Raw genomic sequence first — 16,458 nt, 5'->3', positions numbered from 1 at the left:
TGATGTTCAACCTAGCAAGGGAGTTCAAGCCACACATCCCCAGTTTCCCAGGGCAGCTCCAATTGCAATGTCTGTTTGCCCTTAATTATCCTTGTATACTTGTTAGACCATGACTTCTGATTGGTGGATTGGAGCGTAAAGTGGCCATCAAAGAAGGAAGGGCAGATAACTAACTGTGATGCAAGGCTGACCATGAGAAGTGTCTTGTGGAATGCTCTTGTAAAGTGCCCTGGGGTCTGAAGAAGGACAGTGCCTCTGGGGATGGATTTTGGAGGCAGTGGAATCTGCAGTCAGTGTTAGTGTTTTCAACAGGTTGGTCCTTGACTTTGACAATACTTTCCTGGTTTCCTTTTTTCTTCATAAAAATGTTGTTTCCACACCCTGCTGCCATAACGGATTGGAGAATGACCATGTGATGGGTGGGATTCTATGTAAGGAATTCATAGAGAGCAGTGTGACAAAGGACTGCCAAAAGGGCTAGCTCCAGCCTTGAAGTTTGAACTTTTCAGTGAGAACAAAGCCTGGGAAAATAGGCACCTTCTTTTGACAGCATGTTCTGCCTAAATTCCTGGGCAGGCCTGAACTTGACCTACTGAATCTAGACTGAACTCACACCAATTTGAAAGAACTGAGGAAGCCTTCCCAGGGAATGTTTCTTATCTGCGGGAAAACCTAAAAACAGAGCAAAAACTTTAAATCCAGAATTACAAACATGACCGACCAACCAACCAACCAACCAACAAACAGTTCCTGGAATTGTGGAAACTTCCATATCTATAGACACGGCCAAGTACATGTGCAATGAACTCTGTACATGGTCAGACTCAAAACTTGCTTTTTGATAATGCTGGAATGCTCTTCTCCATTCTAGAAGCAATGCGGGAAGGAGGGTGGGGATTTCCAGGGATCCCTAGAACAGCCCTCTGGTTTCAATTTGACCACTCCACTGCATGGCTTTGGGCAAATTTCACGACTTTTCTAGACTTTTCTTTCAGTCTCTTAAGTTGTGAAAAGCAACTGCGGCGGGTCTTCCCACTTCCGGAATCCAGGGAGACTGCAAGGGTGGAAGACCCCCGGAAACCGTGAAGCACTCACTCCAGGAGATTTGATAATGACTGTGGCTGGAAACCTTACAGGCTGGGTGGGGCCACTCCTGATGTTTCCCACAAGGCATTTCTTCCTGGAAAAAGAAGTGGCATGGGATGGGACTGGGGAAGCCCACCTCCCGGTGCTCTGCTTCAGAAGCAACAACTTCTCCCTCACCCGGGCTATCAGAGGCCTCATAAATTAACCCCTCAGTTGCTCTGCTCCAGACAGACTACTCTTTTTATATCCATTCCCTCAACATTGGTGTTTTAGTCATGCCACTATGGGCAGTTTGAAAAGAACAGCAATTCACACATTGGAAACAAACCAAATACCCGGCAACCTGGGAACCGTTAGGCAAATTATGATGCCTTCACAAGACGGAATATTTTGCAGTCATTAAAAATGATGTTTAGGAATGTTCTGGAGTAGTGCCAGGATAATGCTTATGGTGTACTAGTAAGTGAAATAAAAAAGATATAAAATTATATATACACAGTACAAGTATTTTAAAAAGCCTAATTTGTCTTGAAAAAAAAGAGATAAGAAAATAGACTAAATAATCATTCTGGCTACCTCTGGGCAGTAGAGTTGTAGATAATTTTAATTTTCTTTCTTACATTTTTCTGTATTTTCCAAAATTAAAAAAAAAGAGTATATATAGCTTTTCAGTAAAAAGATACCATCATATAAAAATTTGTAATTGTAGCACCTGTATTGTAGTCGTAAACATATGCAGTCCATGAGGAGAGCAAAATGGATGGAGGGGAGAATGTGATTAAATCAAGAAACCTAGGAAAACTGTAGCCTAGGATACACAGAGACATGTATAGGCTTCGTTTGGGAAGTCAGACTTTGAAGAATGAAAGGGCAACTCAGATGCTCTGCTGCTCAGGGCAAATGACCAGATTTACTGCCTGGGAAACCATAACATGTGAAACCCAGCTATGTGCTGGCAGCTGTCAATATCACTATTTCTGAAAGGATGAAAAAGAGTGAAAACTTGGCACAGGGGCAGATGGTTTGAAAGCGGGCTGAGCTCAGAGAATGCTCTTCCTCTCTCTCTCTCTTTCTCCCTCTCTCTGCAGGCCTTTCTGGTCCCACGCACTCTGGCTCTCGTTTGCCTTTGCCATACTGGGCCAGCCCTCAGTTTACACTAGGCAGCTTCAAGGGCTAATTTTCGCCCTTTTAATGTTCTTCAAAAAGAATTTTCCTGCACGTTCAGAACATTCACATACGGTGCCCGAGACCCCAGACACAGGGCAAGCAAAGGACTGCCGGTTCTAGGCAAATGAGAAAGAACCAAAAATCCAAGAAGGCTAACGTAGCTTTCCTCCAGACCATTCAGCAAAAGGAGGAGGCCACTGGTGACATTCCTCGCTGGGGGACAGAGAGGTTGGCACTCCGCCAAGCCATGCACTTGTCATCTCTCTTGGGACTTTTGCAGGAACCTTCTAACTGGTCCCTACATCATCCCCTGCTACATCCTCCTGCTGCCATGCACTCAGATTGATCTTTATATCCCCATCCACTCTGTGCCAGGCCTGGCTGGCTGCCAGAGAGAGCAAGAGATGATCAAAGTCCAGTCCCTGCTGGCGAGGAGCTCAAAGTCTGGCAGCAAAGACAGACATTTGGAAGCAAATGAGTGCCATTTGGAAGCCAGAGTGATGACTGGGGCCACATGGTAGGGGGTCAAGAAGACACAGGCTCTGGAATCTCAGCCTCCAGCCCAGCCACTTACTAGCTTAGCTATGTGACCTTGGTCCAATCCTTGGACTTCTCTAAGCCTCGCTTTCCTCATCTGTAAAATAGGCAGAGTTATAGTATCTCAGAGGGTGATTGGGACATTTCAGTGGGATAATCTAGAAAAGCTCATCATAGGGTCTGGCTCACATTGGCACTCAAGAGTTGTTATAATTATTCACAGAGGGCTTCATGGGGACTGGGGGTGAGGGGCACAAAGTTTCACAGCACAGGTGAGGATGCAGTTGAGTCTTGAAGGATGAGCAGGCATTTGTACTTTGCTTATGCTTCTTCCTTTGTTCAAACCTTCACCCTAACCCCACTGTGGAAGGAACAGAGGCCCAGCAACACCTGCAGGATGTATATTTCTCCCATAGACTTTCAACTCAGCGAGGATTTTCTAAATACTTGACTACGGGAAGGCCCAGGTACCACCTAACTCCTATGGTCTTGCTGCAGACAGGACCTCTTATGGGGCAGCTGCAGGACATGAGGCGGGGGATGAGGGTGGTGGAGGGGACATTTGGGGCAGCAGCGTTTTACCAACTCATAGAGAAGTATTTTAGCATTTTAACAACTGGCTAACCATCTGCACTTTTGCAAACCAGCTGAAGGTCAGTCTGGCCCCTGGTCCAACTCACCTGGTCTATGGTACATGCTTCCCCCCATGTACCTTGCAATTTCCTACCTTGGAGACTTTGCCGGCTGCTCCTCCCACTTAGAATGCCTGATCTTATCCATCTTTCAAAGCCTGACTCAAAAACCATCATCCCTGAGTCCCTCAGCAGTTTATCTGCACCTCCCTTCTGAACCTTGGCACTTTCTATCTTTGATGATAAATGAGCTGCTCAGGGCAGGAGTCCTGAGAGGTCCCTGGGCTCCGCCTCCCCAGCACGGGGCCACTTCTGAGCCCTGTGAACTTGGGCAAGTTGCTTATCCTCTCTGCCTCACTTTCCACATCTATAAACTGGGTATGACAATAACAATTCCTCCCTCCTGGAGTTATCATGAGGGATAAATGAGTTAATTCATGTAAAGTGCTTATAATGGTGCCTGGCACACATAAGACTCTGATAAAGACCAGCTCTTCCTTTTACTATGCTTAGGGCAGGCACTCAATGCGTGTTCAATGAATGAATGAAGAATGAACAACTGAATAAAAAGTCCAGTAGTAAATAAAACAAGTAATTAACAATATTGAAAAGTATAATAAGAAATGAAAAGCTCAAGTAGCAATGAGGTAAAGATTTAAGAGGCAGGGTCTATATATACATATCCAGCAATTTGTTTCAGGAGGTTAACATGTTTCTCAAAGGTTTTTAACTGTTGTCTAATCAGATGAAATGATTTGATTATCATTATTCCACTTATATTAGTGATATTTATTGAAGCCTAAGCCAGGGAAAATCTTAGAAGGAAAAGGGTAGAGGTGGAGGAAGCATATTAAAACAAGAATGTACCTGTTGGGAGATTTTCAGACTTTTAACCTTTGCAGGGAATCGTATGCCCTCCCCCTCACATCCGACATCCTTCCCATCCCCGTGGCACAGCACCCCGTTGACAGAGTAAACTCTGGACTCAAGCTTCCTACCTTTGCATCTCAGTTCTGCCCCAATTAGCTGTGTGACCTGGGCAAGCTACACAACCTCTCTGGGCCTGAAGTTACTCAGGAGAAGATAAGAGATTGCGATAGTGTAGGATATGCTACTACACTTGCAGGATTCTCGTGAGGACCCAATGACTAATGCACTTAGAAGAGAGGTTAGCATGTTGTAAGGACTTGGTAAAATTTGGTTGTGATGATGATGATGGCCGCTTTGAAAAACTAAGATGATCAAAACACGGAAACACGCAAAATGCCTCGGTAGGGGAGCTGGTCCCTGGTCCCTACACTTCCTACCTTATTGCTTCAGGAGTGGGATTATCACGGGCTCTTTTTCCTGCAATGGGGACACTATGTGCACTGAGTGTCTAGTTCAGCGACGTCCAATAGAAGTTTCTGTGATGTTGGAAATGTCCTATCTCTGCAGAATCCAATACAGGAACCACTAGCCACAGCTAGCTATTGAGTATTTGAAAAGAGGCGAGTGATACTAAGGAACTGAAGCTCTAGTTTTATTCAATTTAAATTCATTTAAATTTAAACAGCTTCGCATGGCTAGTGGTTACTATACTGGATAGTAACTAGTTCCTTAATCTTTGTATCATAAAGGTAAGGTTTTCCTTCTTTTTCCCTTAAATAAAGAGAAGCTGGTGTCAGACCAGACCAGACTGCTGTGGCAGCCAGTTAAGTGGGATTCAGAAAAGACCTGGATATTGAAATGAACAAGTGAAGCACATGCGTTTGATCAGACTAACCCCCCATATTGGGAGAGGGGGCTGTTTTTAAACTTGAGCTCCCAGCTTATTACCTGTGGTCAGGAGCAACTGCACCCCCTTTGGCTGGGAAAAAACTGGGCAACTGCGTGTTAACAGTTTGACAAGCCCTGAGGGCTGGACGTGTTTAACAGCCCTTTAGCTGGTGTGGTTTAGGATTTGCCCTGCTGCCTCTCCCCGGGGAGGACACCTGTCAAATCCTGCCTCACCTTTCTCCTGCACACTTGTGGCTAATTTGCTATTCCCAAGCCTCTTGAGAGGAGCCGGCCACCTTGTTAAGTGGAAGATGATCATTATATTTGGATGCTCAGCACCTTCCCTTGGCTGTTGCTCCAAAGCCTGAGAGTTCCACAGGCTGGTCACATCTGACTTCCGAAATCCATTCATTTCGGCAAATTGCAGAGGGATCCAGCATCTCATGAGGTAAGAGTAGCGGCCCTGCAAGGCTCAATCCAGCCCCCAAAGCCTGAGAAATATTTCTTAGGCACCTATTATGTGCTCAGCTCTACCAGAGAGACAAAAATCAACAAAAGGCTTATTTCTTGCCCTTGTGTAACTGAAAATGGGGGTCGGAGTAGGTTGGGGAAATGAATGACAGCACAGTATCTTGTTATCACAGTATTCACGTGATGCTCCAGGGACCAGCAGCATCAGCACCACCTGGGAGCTTATTAGAAATGAAGCATCTCAGGCCCCGCCCCAGACCTAATGAATAGAATCAGCATTTTAATGAGGTCCCAGGGGATCCAAATGTACATTAAAATTTGAGAAGGCCCGTTATAGTATACATCTAGGTTATAAGCACCATGACAGTGAGAATAATAATGGCCATTATCTATAAAGAGACTAATGCATGCTGGATTTTAAGTGCTTTCTATATATTAACACATAATAGCTTCACAACAGCCCTCTGAAGCAGATTCTATGATAGCTGCCATTTTACAGATAAGAAAACTGAGGCTCAGAGTGGTTAAGTAACTTGTTCAAGGTCACAGAGCTAGTAAGTGTTAGAACCAAGATATAAACTCTGGCTCCAGAATAAAAAATATCCAGAGATAAAATTAATGTGCTGTGAAGGTCCTTAGCTTTACCTAAATAGCTTCCAAACAGCATTTTCCTACTAGTAGCAACTAGACTTAATCGTCTCTTCTGTAGATGAAGGCATTTCTACCTCACAAAGTTGAGTGTAAGGATTAAATTAAACTCTGAAAGTAAAGTAGCTCACATAGCACATGGCACATAGTAGGTGCATCAGATGTTCATTACCTTCCTTCAGGCACCCTTATGCCTCCATCAAGGGAGGGCTTACAAGGAATCAGACGCAGTTCTGGTCTCTTCACCTCCCTTCTTAGAATCCTTTCCAGCTCCTCACTGCTTATAGGAGAAAGTCCTGACACCTTGGAGGGTCTCTCAACCTTCTTTCCTGTCTAATTTGTTGCTCTACCCAACACCTCTTCAGAACAAGGTCTCGCTTTCTGTTTTCTCACCTTCCTGCCCTCCATGGTATGCATTCTGTTCCCTTAGCAGAGAGCTTCCTTCCCTATAGCCATGCAGCATTCAGTTGATGTTTTTGATACTCCCAGACCTGCCCAAGTGTGCAACTTACTTAACCTCACTGCACCTCAGTTTCCTCATCTGTGAAATGGGGAGAGGTGAGGCCAGCTCCTGCCTCAAGGGGTACTGTGATGATTGAATTAGTTAATACACACGAAGTATAGAGCAGGACCTGCCACATACTAAGTGTTGATCAAAATCTCTTATAATATCTAAGAGGAAGTCAACCTGGTTTAAGAAAGTAAATAATAACCCCTGCCGTTGATGGATCACCTGCTAAGTGTCAGTGATTGTGTGTGGCACTTACATAAGTTAGTTCATTAGTCATTGAAACAGCTCCATGAAGTAGGAATGATTATTTTTTGTGTACAGCTAAGAAAACTGAGGCCTGAAGCATGTGATCAGTAGAGCCAGTGGCAATCTAAGGGCTGTCTGAGTTGACACTGGCAACATGGCTCTTTGGGCTGAGAGAGAGCATATAGGTTTCAGACCCAGCTCTGTTCAGTTCTGCAAGCATTTATTAAGCACTTACTATATGCTATCCACTGAGCTAGGCCCTGGACACTCGGTGCATCCTGAGGTGGTAGGAAAAGGGTTCTTGGAGGAGGTGATGCCTCAAATGAGTCTTGAAGGCTGAACTGATGGGGTTAGTGAGATGACGGAGCAGAGGGGAGGCAGTGGTCCAAGAAGAGGGCAAAGCATGTGCAAGGCACTGTGGCACTGCCTTGCAAATCCACTGAAAATATGCTTATGACTCCAGAAAAGTCCACTCATCCCTCTAGGCCTCAGTTTTATCATCTTCGACTGGAATGAAGCATGTTTGACACGCCTGTTCTCAGCTTTCTCTTGACTTTAAATTCCGTATCCAATGATGGAACAGTCCTTATTTTGTGAAACAACCAAACACCTTTTGAATATACACAGAAAACTAAGATTGGAAGGAAATACCCCATATGGTCTCAGTGCTTATTCCTGGATGCAGAGACTATGGGTGACTCAAAGTTTCTTCTTTAAAGTTTTTGTGTACTTATATTTTATGTAATAAGTGTATTAGTTTTATATCCTGTAAACATTCATAAAGATTACAAAAAGATTCTAGAGATTAGGGATGAGGCTTTCAAATATTATTTCTTTAAAACCATAGTCCATGGACAGCAAGACAGACTAGGGAAGACAAGCACAGAGCAGGGCCTGATGCCGGGAGTTCAGACACTAGTTCTGCAACGTTAGCTGCATGACCTTGGCAAGTTAATCAACTCCAGTTAAGTTAATGTAACCAAAAAAAAAAAAACAAAAAACCAACAAACTTTCAAGAAACATAGTTACCTTCCCTCAATGCAAGCTACTTTGATTTTTTTTTTATTCAATTCTACTTAATTTTTTTAAAATGCAGGTTATAACCCACAGCATCAGGGGAAAGGGCTAAATAGTATTTTCAGTCTTGTGGGCCATTTGGTCTCTGTCACAACTAACCACAAGTGCAAAAGCAGCCATAAATAATATGTAAACAAGTGGGTATGGCTGTGTGCCAATAAAACTTTATAAAAACAGACGGTAGGCCAGGCTTGGCCTGTGGGGTATTGTTTGCCAATCTCTGCACTGCGTTGGTTTAATGGCCCATTAATGGGCTGTAACCTACAGTTTGAAAAATATTGGGATTAGAGTTGCTTTTACCCTGGCCAGATGAAATAAATTGCAGCAACGCTCATGTCACAAATAGATCATGTTTTAAAACTTTGTTTCTTAAGTTAATTATTTAGAATTCAACATGCATTTGTTTTTCATTAGAACCATTTATATAATGGTTGGAATTCCAGGCGAGCCCACAAAAGCCCACACATAGCCCTGCAGAAAACAGGTCTAATATATAAAACAGGTTCTCCCACTCTGGGTTGTCCCCATTCATCCATTGACTATGAATTTCTCCAGGACCCACTAGCAGTGGGTGGACATTTTAGGGGACTTTTGTGCCAGATGTGACCACTGCCCTCAAGAAGGTGAGAAAGTAGCATTCTTCCTCTGGGGAAAGGCGTTCTGCACTGCTGCTTAAGATGTCAGGAAAAAACAGTCCTCCTGTCTCCTCCTTCTTGCTGTTGAGGTTCCTAGGGTGTCAGCCCAAGCAGTCTTTATGTTGGGGAGTATTCACTGTGGTGTGTAAGCCAATCAGTTGTGAGCTGTGTGGCTAATAATGGTCAAAAGTACTGAACTGTGCAAATGATTCACTTGTGTGTTATTTATTTTAAAAAAAAGTAAAGTAGAAGAGTGTAGTGAACCTTTGTCAACTTTTTTGGGTGCTTGGAACCACTGATGACCTTACCGTTTGGAAAATTTCCCATATTATTATTCCATAGTTCAACAAGGTAGAAATTCACCTTTCCAGACACCCCTGCTACTAGGGTGCAGGGATGGGACCCAGGCTCCACTGATTTAGAAGCAAGTGGTGTGACAGAGATGGAACATGACAAGAGTGGTAGCAGAGACATTCAGCTTTCAGGGGTAATGGTGACAGAGGTCCTGCTGGGAGTGGCCAAAATCCAGCCTCAGTGGTGTAAAGTCCAGTGTCTATGGCTCTGAGCAATCCTGGGGTGCAACTTGGGCACTGCTCCAGGTTGTGTGGGCTCAAAGCCTGCTTCTCTAGCTTCAATGCCCTCCAGAAGTCTTCTTAAGCGCTACTAAACATGTAGACTCATGGGACCATCATAGGCCACACTTGTCCTGCATGACAACATCAGACGTTCCTTTTACTGGGAGTCTTTATAACGATTCACCCAGCCATCTCAGAGCTATCTTCTGCCCCGGTGACACTCAGGTGCAAGGAGATAAGATCCAATTGGGTGGTTGTGAGAACTGCCCTGCTTTATGAACCCCAATATCTCTTGTAACAACTCCACAGAAGTAGCTTCCAAGGTCCCTGCAAGGGACATTGCCAGTTATAAGGATCAGTGAATTCAAGGAAGCCCGAAGCTCTGGAAGTACTATACCAAGCACTATAGATACTTGGTATTTATACCAAGTATCTATAGTACTACAAGGCCAGATCTAATGTACCAACCTAGGGTCATTCTGACCATTAGCAATGTTGCTTAGTAACACAGTTGATATTGTAATTTTTATCACGTTTCCAGGGGAACAGAGCTAGAAAATTAACCCAACGTCAAATTCTCATGCAGGAGGGGAAAGGATTTGTTAACCCTCTGCCTACACTGGGCCTCCCAGAGGTTTTCTTTCTGCTAAGCAGGTTCAACTCTTGCAACTAAGCATTCCTACTAGTAGTGCTGCTTGTATCAAGGATACCTCTGCTCACTTGTGTTCTGATATACATTCCTTCCTTGATGGGAAAGAATGGGGAAGGGCTATAATTAGAAGGCTGGAAATTTTGCATAACCCTGGGTATGTCTGTTGGAGTATGTTAAAATTTGGATATCACCTGTCGCATATTGATGTGCTAGGGTGATCTTTTGGGAGGGTTTCTTAGAAGATGTATTTGGGTACCATTAACTTCTAATATCTGGTATGTTTGCTTTATTAACTCTATTTCCTCAAGTGTAAATTCTTCCATTTGTTAAGACTGTTCTGTTTCTTCCATTCGTTTTCCTCAAATAGTTGGTTATTGGTGATTGGATACTCATGTTTGTGGTTGAGATTTCCCTGGTAGACACAGGGAAACAGATGTCTGCCACATCTGTTTACACAGCTCTGCTTACAAAAGGGGCGAAAGCTGCCACTGCCTAGATGTAAATTCTGGTTTGTTTCCCATGAGACTCGGGGAGAGTAAAACTACCTAATTGTCTAGTCTTCTAGGTGAAGCTGATCTCTGTTCCTCTCGGGCATTACCAGTTACTCCAAGCAACAAAACACTCCTATTTATCCTACTCTTTTTAATTTTATGGTGACAAATTACTGAAATCATTCATGGCCAAACACATCTAGGAATCACTAGTATTTCCAGTAATGATTTGGGGCAGGGAAATTTTGTCATAGATTTAAGATGATTCTATTAAAAAATAGTAGTAGCTTCACATGACCCCTATCCTCAAAACTGAGGTGTTTACATTTATCATTACTATTTGGAAAATAAATATAGCCTAATCATAATCGTACAAAATTTATCTGAGTTTTTTTTTTTTTTTTTTTTTTTCCTAAATAAAGTATCCGAGGGACTGAAAGATTTCAGAAGCTCAAAAAATAGTAGCCAAAGTTCTGGAACAATTTAAACTACAGAAATTTTATACTGGTACTGAGCTTCTTCAAAACACCACAATGAAAAATGAAGCTATCCAAAACCAATGTAGCAACTGGAAAGCTATGCCCACATGAAAGAGTCAAATGGTATACAGAGGCCTAGTTCCAAGTACTCCAGCCAAGAAAGGCTCTTCTGACAAGCAGAGATGGTTTGGGGCACAAAACAATCTGTATTTCAGTCAACAAATATGTTCCAGGCCTTTCGCTCGGCGTGGACAAAAAGCACATAATACTCAGCTCCTGTTCTTGAAGAGTCTATGGAAAACCATATAAACACCATGGCCTTACTTGACTTTGCCAGAACAGAGATAGAGAGTCAAGGAAATGTTGTTTGATTTGGGGGGTCAAAAGAAGACAGAAAGGCAGAAAAAAAAACAGCTCCAAATTAGAATCCTACCTCCCACCGGAAACGTCTTGTTTGTAAGTTTTGGTATGAAGCTGCTGTAAACACTTGGCTGGAAACAGAGTCCCCTCTCCTCTGAAGCCCTTCCCTGTGTGTTTTCAGACGCTAATAAATATCAACGCCCAGCCTATCATGGAACGGGAAGAAACAGCTTTTCGTCTGGAAGGAATCATACACAGGCTTCTTTTGGGACAACGATAATAACATTTTAGAGCCAAAAAAGAAAAAGAAAAAGAAGATGTATAATATCAGCTCCTTTTTCTGGGGAGGGGGGTGAGGGGAGCTCCCCTTGTGCCAGGCATGGCACTGGATGTCTTAGCTACAGTATCTAATTCATTGCTTACACCGGTCCCAAGAGGCTGGTTTTGTTCTCATTTCACAGTTGAGGAGAAGAGTTTCAATAGGGGTGAAATGACTCATTCAAGGTCCCAGAACTACAAGAAGCAGAGCCGGGATCCAAAGCCAAAGGGCGATCTGACTCCCAAATCCATACTCTTTCCAGAGGACCAAAGTGAACAGAACTCAAAAAATGACAAGTTCTTTCTGTTTTGTGTCATCCCCTGAAAATTCAGCCAAGGAGGAATGCAAAGACCGAGATAATTGACTCTGACAAATTCTAGGACATGTTCTCTTTGCTCGGCTCCCCCTTGCAGCTCATGCCTCTTTAAAACTTGTCCCAGAAAGTTTGGAATCCTTAGATGGTCTCCCTAGACTTACAGCCACTTCAACTACACTCTGAATCCTGAAATAGATTCCGAAAGGGAAGATGGAAACTACATAACAGAAAATATAACGGGAGCCACGAAACTGTGTTGAGTTGGGGGCAGGGGGTATGTCACACGATGAGATGTATATTTTAGAAGTTTCAGTCTGGTGGCCATGAGGATGGAGCTGGTCAGAGAATATTAAGCCTCCCGTCCAGGGAGACCATTTAGAAATCAAATGCAGTAATAGCAGTAAGAGGAAACGAGGGCCTGAACCATGCAGCGAGGCAGCAATCTGGGGAGGAAGGATTAGAGGAGCGGGAGACGGCACAGACGTAGCATCAGTGAGACCTACTGACCAGTTGGCCGTAGGAAGGAGGGAAGGAGAGGAAGGAGTGTGGGGCGAGTCCCAGTTTTCTGACCGCGGTGACCAGGTTGATGGTGATGCCATTCTTAGAGACTTGGGGGGGAAAGGAGGAACAGTCGGTTTGGGGGGAAGATGTTGGCTTTAGTTTTGAGGTGGTTGTGAGCACCCCTGATGGAAATGTTCCATAGGTGGCTAGATCAATGGATTTGTCCCTTCTTTCATCCTACAAATATTTACTGACTTTGTGATATATACCAGATGTTGAGCTTGGCATTAGGTGCGGTGTGACAACCAAAACAGATGTGTTCTGTGCCCTTACGAAGCTCACAGGCAACAAACACACACACACACATTTGCTGTGTTGGGCAGAAAAGAATAAGGCGCCCTGAGAAGAACCAGCCTGAGAGTGTGCGACTTGACAGTGGAAACTGGAAGGCTGAGCTGGATCAGGTTCTGGAGCTCAGAGGTGGTGACGTCTGGCTGGAGATGGAGGGGGTGTCATCTGCATAGAGGCGGGAATTGAAGAGTGGCGGGGTAGGTGAGTCAGAGAAACTGCCCTATTCTACAGGCTGCTGGGGTAGGGATGGGGGCTGAAGAACTAGGTACCCCAAAGGCCAAGGCCAATAGTTTCCATCCTCCCAGCCATCACGATTCACACTCATAGAAAGCAACGTCTTGGTGTGTCTGACTGAGGTTGTTTTCTGCCCAGGGACCATGGGCACGTTGCCACCTCTCCACTTTGGGCATATTTGGCACATGAAAATATGCACACGGCACCCACTGATTTGGCCTGGATGGCGGGAGACATGAGTAATCCTCTGATTAAGTTAATTCCAGACTGGATTGAAATATTGATGCTAACTTGGGATTTAAAAAAAAAAAAAAAGAGTCAACTTCTGTCTCACTCATCCTGCATCCTCTACTCTAAACTGAAAGCCAAGAGACATGGTTTAGGAGCCCAATTAAGCCCGATCCATCCTGGCAGAAACAGAGCATCCAGTGAGCGTTTCAAAACCACTTGGAACCATTTAACAGAGGAAAGTGCATTGAGCCCAAACTGGGAGTTGTTCAGCTATTTGTGGATAAGATCTCCAACAACAATAATAAAAGGGAACATTTATTGAGCACTTACTACATGTTGGGCACTGTTCAATGCATTCAATCTTCAAACAGCCTTATGAAGGATTTATTCTTAGGACCCCTATTTTGTAGATGAAGAAACTGAGGCACAGGGAGGCTAAAGGCACTTTTCCAAGACACCCTGGCTTTTAATTGGAAGAGCCTGGATTTGAACCCAGAAGTCCGGATCACAGAGCCTGTTCTTTAACCACTCGATAAACAGCGTCACCACTGCAGTAGTTAGAGTGAACAAGCCTGTGTACACAGGAGGAGGGGCCTGATTTGTGAGATGCTGGGGGGAGATGTTCCCTTAGGAACAGATGTTCCCTTAGGAACAGATCTCCGTGGACCTGTTCCCAGAGGAAGAGGGGACGCCTCCAGGCAGCCTCCTTTCCTGATGGTGGTTTGGATGCCTTGCCTCTGAGAGGGTGAAACCAGCCTCAGAAAATCTTGGGATTTTCCAGGTACAAGGCAACCTGGAAAGCGCTTAGTGCAGCTGCTCGTTTACAGGTGCGGAGGCTGAGGCATGGGGAAGTGGACGGATGGATGGCGCTGGGGAGCAGCAGAAGCCAGGTCAGAGGGAGCTTCCTCTTCCAGGGAGCCCTCCCTTCCTTCTCTGCCATGAGGATTCTGCTTCATGGGAACTGCTATGCTGTCTCCTGCCCACATGAGAGACCCACTTCTGGCTGAGCAAGTGTTATGGTTTCCCCCTGGAATCCCCAGGGCAGACAGGATGAAATGAAGATAAAACATCTTCCACCCAAGGAGCTGGTATCCCCCTAAGCTGCCTTCACAAGGAAGCCCCCTTGCACTGCAGAGGCCTCATCCCTCCAGCTTTGCAGACCCTCTCTTCTGACCCAGGCCACTTTTATCCCAAACTGGACCAGCCCCATGCAAACCCATTTCAAAGATTCCACCCAGGTCTCTGATAACCCCTCAAGGTCATCTAGACCCCTCCGGTGAGTTTCTGGAAACTGGGCAGTTCTGACCCCCAGCATCCCTCTCCTCCCCCACTCCTGTACCACCCTGGAGGCAATACCAACTCACCATAAGGTGGTGTTGGCCAGAAGGGAGCCCCTCTCTTTGGCCATCCAAAGCCAACACAAGTCTTACCTTTCCACCTGGAGGTTGACTTTGGAGGGCTCCACGTTGGGATTTTCCCATTCCATCTGCGGGCAGTGCATGAAATAGCAAAGGGTGTACAGGGCCTCGGGCTCCCAGTAGAGCGCCCCCTGCTTGTGGTGCAGGGGGGTGCCATTGCCATGGTGCTTGGCGTTGAGGGGCTGCAGGTGATGCATTGCTCGGGACACCAGGTCACCTGCAGACAGAAGTAAGATTTCAGATCCTTCAGGCAGCCAAGACTTGCAGAGAAGATGTGCCTGGAGATCTCGGCAGAGATTTCCATCCTGAGATTCCCTCATTCAAAGGGAGTGGTCCCATGAGACCTCCAGGCCACACATCAAGCAGAGAGGAAAGCATTTGTTCATTCACCACACGAATGTCAAGGGCTTACCAGGTCTGGGGTGCTGTTTCAAGCACAGAGGGCTGCTAAGATAACTCCAGTCCTGCCCTTCTGGGACCCACTGTTTCTAACAAGGCACAGAAAGCCCTTTGTATGTGTCTGCTTCCGGCCTCCCTCACCTTGGGACACACCCTCTGTCACATCCTCTGCTATAACCAGCACTGCCTTCTTTGCAGTTACAAGAACCGTCACTTGCCTTTAAGCCTGGGCATACACTATCCCCTCTATCCAGAACATTCTCTCCGTCCTCTTTTCCAGGCTAACTCCTACTGATTATCCAGGTATCGGCTTATATATTAATTTCTCCAGGAAGCCATCCTGGAATCTCCCCCACTTCCCTGTGTCTCATATCACAATGTACTTTATTGGGTACAGCATTTAGAGCACTGTGTCACAATATTCTTTTTCTTTGTCAGTCGTTCCCAACAACAGCGACTCAGTCCTAAATGACACTTATTATGCGATAGCACAATTCTGAGCACTAATTCATTTGATTCTCACAATACCCTATAAAGTAGGTACCTTTATAAACCCATTTTACAGATGAGGAAACAGAGGCTCAAAGAGGTTAAATAACTTCTCAGGGGTGCACAGCTATGAGCAGCAGAGGGAGGATGTGACCCCGGCAGTCTGGCTCCAGAATCCATGCACTTAACTGTGCTCCTTGAGGGGCATGTTTTACTTTTCTCAGCACTGGCAAACCCTGAGAACACTCTGGTCTTTCTCACGCTTTCTCAGAAGGAAACCAGCCTTCTCCTTAATCAAACCAAAGCTGCATGCTCCCAGGTTGGCCATGGAGGGAAGATCCTCCTGTGGGATGCTGGCTGGGCCTGAAGCCTCGACTTTTCTTGGCTAAGATGGTGTTTCTCAAACTTGGATTGCTTGTAAGCGACCTTCATGAGTGTAGCTGTATCTAAACACCACCAATACCATTATTTACTTAATTTCAATGGACTCCTTTTGTTTTTTAAAATACATATATCTAAAAAGGAAACATTATGTCACTGCCATAAACGGAAAATCAGTATCACCTGCCATAAACAGAAGGTCATTGTGAAAGTTAACTTGATGAAAAGGAAACAGTGTAATTAATTTATAGCTGAATTCTGGTCCTGCTTTCTACTGTTATAAATAACAAGTGAGAGAGTTGCTAGGGGCTCATATCAAGTGGAGCCTTTCTTCTGAAAGCAATTAGAATTAAAGTAGAATTTAAAAGAGTCACTCCCATGACCAGTGTTATTTAAGGCACTGCCCCTGTCCCACTGGCAATCATCTCATGCACAGTGGGAGGTGTTGCACACTTGGGGAGACACTCCTCTAAGATATCTGTGATGGTGAATTT

General features: G+C 44.8%; 1 protein-coding gene across 2 annotated transcripts in view; it reads right to left on the bottom strand.

The window, feature by feature from the left end:
- Positions 1-16,458, bottom strand: part of ABTB3 (ankyrin repeat and BTB domain containing 3) — a 308,462-nt gene that overhangs the window by 96,360 nt on the left and 195,644 nt on the right. For both annotated transcript variants that reach the window (XM_068561159.1, XM_068561160.1), the window contains exon 3: positions 14,708-14,912. In XM_068561159.1, the coding sequence (XP_068417260.1) occupies positions 14,708-14,912 (205 nt within the window). The remainder of the gene's footprint in view (positions 1-14,707; positions 14,913-16,458) is intronic.

This window comes from Eschrichtius robustus, chromosome 13, assembly GCF_028021215.1.
Source record: "Eschrichtius robustus isolate mEscRob2 chromosome 13, mEscRob2.pri, whole genome shotgun sequence".
NCBI lineage: Eukaryota > Metazoa > Chordata > Mammalia > Artiodactyla > Eschrichtiidae > Eschrichtius > Eschrichtius robustus.
The sequence above is the reverse complement of the archived record's forward strand: the minus strand, read 5'-3'. Positions and strand labels throughout refer to the sequence as shown.